This window comes from Chiloscyllium plagiosum, chromosome 13 (assembly GCF_004010195.1).
Source record: "Chiloscyllium plagiosum isolate BGI_BamShark_2017 chromosome 13, ASM401019v2, whole genome shotgun sequence".
NCBI classification, from domain to species: Eukaryota; Metazoa; Chordata; class Chondrichthyes; order Orectolobiformes; family Hemiscylliidae; genus Chiloscyllium; species Chiloscyllium plagiosum.
This window is the reverse complement of record NC_057722.1, coordinates 80,677,983-80,684,410: the sequence shown is the minus strand read 5'-3', so window position 1 is coordinate 80,684,410 and position 6,428 is coordinate 80,677,983. Positions and strand designations below refer to the sequence as shown.

The following is a 6,428-nucleotide window of genomic DNA, read 5'->3' as shown; positions in this document are numbered from 1 at the left end:
TTCCTGAAGAAGGGCTTATGCCCGAAATGTCGATTCTCCTGTTCCCTGGATGCTGCCTGACCTGCTGCGCTTTTCCAGCAACACATTTTCAGCTCTGATCTCCAGCATCTGCAGACCTCACTTTCTCCTCAACATCTTCAATGGGCCTCAGGCGAAGCACTGCTGAAAATTCCTGCTTTCTATTTATATGTTTGGGTTTCTTTGTTTGTTTATATGTTTGGGTTTGGGTTAGTGGTGTCAATTCCTATGGTAATGTTATTTCCTGTGGTGAAGTCACTTCCTGCTCCTTTTCTCAGGGGGTGGTAGATGGGGTCTAACTCAATGTGTTTGTTGATAGAGTTCTGGAAAAGGAACAGGAAGTGACTTCACCACAGGAAATGACATCACCAACCCAAAGAAACCCAAATATATAAATAGAAAGCAGGAATTTTCAGCAGTGCTTCGCCTGAGGCCCACTAAAGATGTTACCTAGTAGGGTGGTGAAACATCTGGAAATGAACCTTCAAGCTCAGCGAGCAGGTGTGGAGGATTTGAGCTATTGGGAGAGGCTGAATAGGCTGGTGATGTTTTTCCTGGAGCATCAGAGGCTGAAGGGTGACCTTATAGAAGTTTATAAAATCATGAGGGGTATGCATAAGTTAGACAGACAAGGCTTTTTCCCGGGGGTGGAGGAGTCTAGAACTAGAGGACATAGGTTCAGGGTGAGGGGGGAAAGATTTAAAAGGGACCCAAAGGCAACTGTTTCACACAGAGGGTGGTACTTGTATGGAATGAGCTGCCAGAGGAAGTGGTGGAGGCTGGTACAATTACAGCATTTTAATGGCACCTAGATGAATATATGAATAGGAAGGGCTAAAAGGATGTGGGCCAAGTCCTGGCAAATGGGACTAGTTTGGATTGGGATATCTGTTTGGCATGGACGAGTTGGACCGAAGGGTCTGTTTCCAGGCTGAACATCTCTATGACTCTGTAACTTCACAGTCTAAAAGGGCTTATGCATTTTTACACACGAGCATGCCTAAACGGTACCTGACCGATCCCAATCTGGGTACTTTGCATCTCTTCGTTATGATACAGTATCTCTCTCAAAGACGAACTCCACCTCTTCCAAAGATGTGTCCCATGTCCCCCAAAGGTATCCCAAGATCATATACAAAGGGGTATTCTGGTTAACCAAAGAAATGTACAATAAAAGACCTGCTCTGATCTGTACTCCTTCGCACATTTTGGGTTCCACACCAAAAGGATGACAACATTTTTTTCACCGGGGGTAGCTCTCATTTAACCTGTCTCCATGAATCGGGCATCTACATACTCAAGCCCACCCTCCATCTTGTCCTCATGAAACCAGGTATTAGCCTGTTCAGAGGCAGGACTCGAGATATATGCCAGGAAGTCCAGCTGTAGTTACATATCAAGTCACTTATCTATCAACAGAACTGCTGTTTTTAAGTAACATGAACACACTTTAGGAATCTAGATCAGTGTTCCCTCATCGCAGAACACCCATTTTTCCATTAAACAATAAGAACAGTGCAATCTATGAATCAAACACAAGAACAGCAGGACCAACTTAACACGCAAATTTCTGAACAAAGAGCGATGATTTGTAAAACGATATCTACAAGTCAATAAGTTATCTTGTACTTTGACCCTCATATATTCTAGGGTAATCAAGGTCCTTCGGCCCCTAAAGGACAACCTGGTACTCCTGGATCTCGAGGTAAACCAGGAACTGACGGTCCTCCTGGGAACCCTGGTGAGAAAGGTGACCAGGGCCAATCAGGTTATCCAGGTATTACGTCTTCAATTGTTTCAACCATCTCCAAAATAAACATGGAGGGCTGCACTGGTGAAAAGCCTAAGTACATCTTCGATGACTAAGATAGAAAAAAGGAACAAAGAAAATTACAACACAGGAACAGGCCCTTCGGCCCTCCAAGCCTGTGCCGATTCAGATCCTCTATCTACACCTGTCTCGTATTTTCTAAGGATTGGGATCCCTCTGCTCCCTGCCCGTTCATGTATCTGTCGAGATACATCTGAAATGAACGCTGTCCTTACCGCCTCTACCACTTCCGCTGGTAACGCATTACAGGCACCCACCACCCTCTGCATAAAGAACTTTCCACCCATATCTCCCCTAAACCTTTCCCCTCTCACTTTGAACTCATGACCCCGAGTAATTGAGTCTCCCACTCTGGGAAGAAGCTTCTTGCTATCCACCCTGTCTGTATCTCTCATGAATTTGTCGACCTCAATCAGGTCCTCCCTCAACCTCCATCTTTCTAATGAAAATAATTCTAATCTATTCAACATCTCTTCATAGCTAGTGCTCTCCATACCAATCAACATCCTGGTAAACCTCCTCTGCACCTTCTCCAAAGCATCCACATCCTTTTGGTAATGTGGCAACCAGAACTGTACGCAGTATTCCAAATGCAGCCGAACCAAAGTCCTATACAACTGTAACATGACCTGCCAACCCTTGTACTCACTACCCTGTCCAGTGAACAAAAGCATGCCGTATTCCTTCTTGACCACTTTACTGACCTGTGTTGCCATCTTCAGGGAACAATGGACCTAAACATCCAGATCTCTCTTGTACATCAATTTTCCCCAGGACTTTTCCATTTACTGTCTGGTTCGCTCTTGAATTGGATCTTCCAAAATGCATCACCTTGTATTTGCCCAGATTGCACTCCTTCTGCCATTTCTCTGCCCCTCTCCCCAATCTATTTATATTCTGCTGTACTCTCTGACAGTCCGCTTCACTATCTGCTACTCCATCAATCTTAGTGTCATCTGCAAACTTGCTAATCAGGCAACCGATAGCTTCCTCCAAATCATTTACATATATATATATCTTATATATCACAAATAACAGTGGTCCCAGCACGGATCCCTGTGGAACACCACTGGTCACAGGTCTCCATTTTGACAAACTCCCTTCCACTACTACTCTCTGTCTCCTGTTGCCCAGCCAGTTCTCTATCAATCTAGATACAACACCCTGGACTCCATGCGACTTCACCTTCTCCATCAGCCTACCATGGGGAACCTTAGCAAACACCTTACTAAAGTCCATGTATATGACATCTAGAGCCTTTCCCGCATTAATCAACTTTGACACATCCTCAAAGAATTCTATTAAGTTTGTAAGACATAACCTTCCCCGCACAAAACCAAGCTGCCCACTACTGATAAGCCCAAAAGATGATAGTTTATTATTCCTGCTGGTTCTTTTCAGCCTTTAACGCCACTGATAATCATCGAACATCTAATCCTCTGGCTTCATTTGTATCTGTCCCAGCCCTGGCCATACAAATCTATTAATGGGTTTTTCCACTCTTCCCCGACAGTTATCTCTGGCATCACGTAGCCCGGAATTCCTAATGGTTCTATCCATTCATCATTCAAATGCTGCCACCTCAGTGATATAATGTGTTATATAGGTTATAATGTGTGATATAATGTGTTAGAAACCCAGAATCAAGCTTTATGGGCATGTTTTGATGTACATTCACCGCTTCTGTCTCTTATTTTGATTAGAGAACTACTGATCAATTCTGCAGTTGCTTGATCCACTATCAAGTGTTAAACAATTTATAATTTCTTCCCATTTACTACAAGCTTAAATTATCCTTCCTCCTGTTTCATCATGCAAGCTTTTTATTTAATATTCTATCAACCAGTTTGATTGCCACTTTAGTCTAAATTGAGTTAAGCAGAACCGTGACAAGCTGCATAATCCAGAAATAATTTTCCTTCCCTTGTCACACATTATTGAAGTCATTTTCCCTCATTGCTAAAATTTTAATCCATAGATATTTCTCCTCAAAAATAAACTTTTCTAGTTTTATCCAAGTTGACCACTCTGCCTTCTCAAAATTACAACCTATTCAGCAAGCCAATTCCTATTCTTATTCTCTCTGGACTTTTATTACCATTCCACTCTTGACTGTTCGATTGAGTCATTTACCATTCCCAATAAATTTCCAGATTTTCACTATGTCACTTCATCATCATTTAGGTAATTTCCTTTAGTTCCCTATCATATCAACATTGACTCTCCTGATAATGATCTATTCTGTTTCCACCATTCTGACTTGTTTTCATTGTCACTTACTCCTCATTCTACAAGCAATCTATCTTCTAGTGCTCCCTGACAAAATGTATCCAGCTTAGTTACTCCCTCCCTGACTTCTAATACCTTTATTTGGTTTCCTTTAGTTTATGTTGCCACATTCCCAAATTATCAGCTCTTCTCTCCCAGTGTTTTTCTTCAGCTTCCTTTGAATTAAATGAATGATTACAAACATAAGTTGCAGCAGAAAGTGTGCTAGAAATTGTTCATTAAGCTAGTGCAAAATGTCTGTATTGTTCAACAATTGAACCCAGCCTTTTACTTCTTATGTGCCTTTGAATGTTGAAATGTAGGTCCTGCAGGCTGTAAAGGCAGTGAAGGACTTGTTGGGAAACGAGGCTTACCAGGAAGTCAAGGTGTCCCAGGAACCCCAGGTAAGATCCTTCTGTCCTTTACAGTCATTTAGCTAAAATATACACTGGAATAGAAAATTCTTGGAAGCTAGTCCCTGTTGCACTGGCATTACCTTCCTGGAGGAATACACTGTTGACATGTGTAAATGGAATTTTTACCATAATTCCAGTAAAGTAGCATAAGTGGAGATGGGCAATTTACAGCATTTCCCATCTTCAATCTGTGCAACTGTTTGGAGACTTAAGGCCCAGCTTGATAACCTTTGTACAGTAATGGATTGCTTTGTACAATTTCATAAACTAAATAAAAGTTTTTGGTTTAGGGTTGATTTGTATAATTTAGTGTTCCAATATAAAGCTCAAAGCAAGAAGAGCACATACAGGGAATTCCAGTCTGGAGGACAGCACTTCCAAGTAGCAACAATTTTCCTTCAGCTAAAGCAGGAATTATGCTCATTATTGTGGAGTATATTTTACTAATGAAATTATTAACTACAGGAATTCAGAATGAGAACAACAGTGAACCTGTCAGTACTCAGCTTTATAATGGAAGAAATCTGACAGCATTTCAGAACATAGAACATTACAGCGCAGTACAGGCCCTTCAGCCCTCGATGTTGCACTGACCTGTGAAAATGATCTGATGCCCATCTAACCTACACCGTTCCATTATTGTCCTTATGTACATCCAATGCCCACTTAAATACCCTTAATGTCGGCAAGGCACTGGTACAAGCAGGCTGTTCCATGCCCCTACTACACTTTGAGTAAAGAAACTACCCCTAATCTCTGTCCTAAATCTATTACCCCTCAATTTAAAACTACGTCCCCTTATGCTAGCCATCACCATCCGAGAAGAAAGGTTCTTACTGTCCACCCTATATAACCCTCTGAATATCTCATACATCTCAAGTAAGTCACCTCTTAACCTTCTTCTCTCTAACAAAAACAGCCAGTTCCCTCAGCCTTTCCTCGTAAGACCTTCCTTACATACCAGTCAACATCCTAATAAATCTCCTTTGAACCCTTTCCAAAGCTTCCACATCCTTCCTATAATGTGGTGACCAGAACTGCACGCAATATTCCAGGTACAGCCTTACCAGTACCTTGTACAGCTGAAGCATGACCTCGTGGCTTTGAAACTCAATCCCCCACCAATAAACGCCAATACACCATATGCCTTCTTAACAACCCTATCAATCTGGGTGGCAACTTTCAGGGATTTATGCACCAAGACACAGAGATCTCTCTGTTCATCCACACTGCCAAGAATCTTACCATCAGCCCAGTACTCTGCATTCCTATTATGTCTTCCAAATGAACTACCTCTCACTTTGGAGACGCCAGTGTTGGACTGGGGTGGACAAAGTTAAAAATCACACAACGCCAGGTTATTGTCCAACAGGCTTATTTGGAAGCACGAGCTTTCAGAGCGCTGCTCCTTCATCAGGTGGTTGTGGAGAATAAGATTGTAAGACTCAGAATTTATAGCAAAAGTTTACAGTGTGATATAACTTAACAACTTAACAAGAAACTTGACAAACAATCTAGGTCTTTTCCAATATATAATTTCAGTTTGTGAAGAGGCCTTGAAGTCAAAACAAAGTTGTTCAGCCTCTGTGGTATCACAAACTGTATAGCTTTAACAACTATTGGTGACTCTTGAAACATTCTAACATTTCCACAAGGTTAATTCAGATAACTGCGAAGTGCTGCATTTTGGGAAAGCAAATCTTAGCAGGACTTATACACTTAATGGTAAGGTCCTAGGGAGTGTTGCTGAACAAAGAGACCTTGGAGTGCAGGTTCATAGTTCCTTGAATGTGGAGTCACAGGTAGATAGGATAGTGAAGAAGGCATTTGGTATGCTTTCCTTTATTGGTCAGAGTATTGAGTACAGGAGTTGGGAGGTCATGTTGCGGCTGTAC

At 41.8% G+C, this 6,428-nt stretch overlaps 1 protein-coding gene across 1 annotated transcript in view; it reads left to right on the top strand.

Annotated features, from left to right (window-relative positions):
• The window catches only part of LOC122556243 (collagen alpha-5(IV) chain-like), a 277,942-nt gene that overhangs the window by 219,517 nt on the left and 51,997 nt on the right, over positions 1-6,428 (top strand). Inside the window, exons 38-39 of the mRNA XM_043702860.1 lie at positions 1,669-1,795; positions 4,441-4,521. Of these exons, the coding sequence (XP_043558795.1) occupies positions 1,669-1,795; positions 4,441-4,521 (208 nt within the window). The remainder of the gene's footprint in view (positions 1-1,668; positions 1,796-4,440; positions 4,522-6,428) is intronic.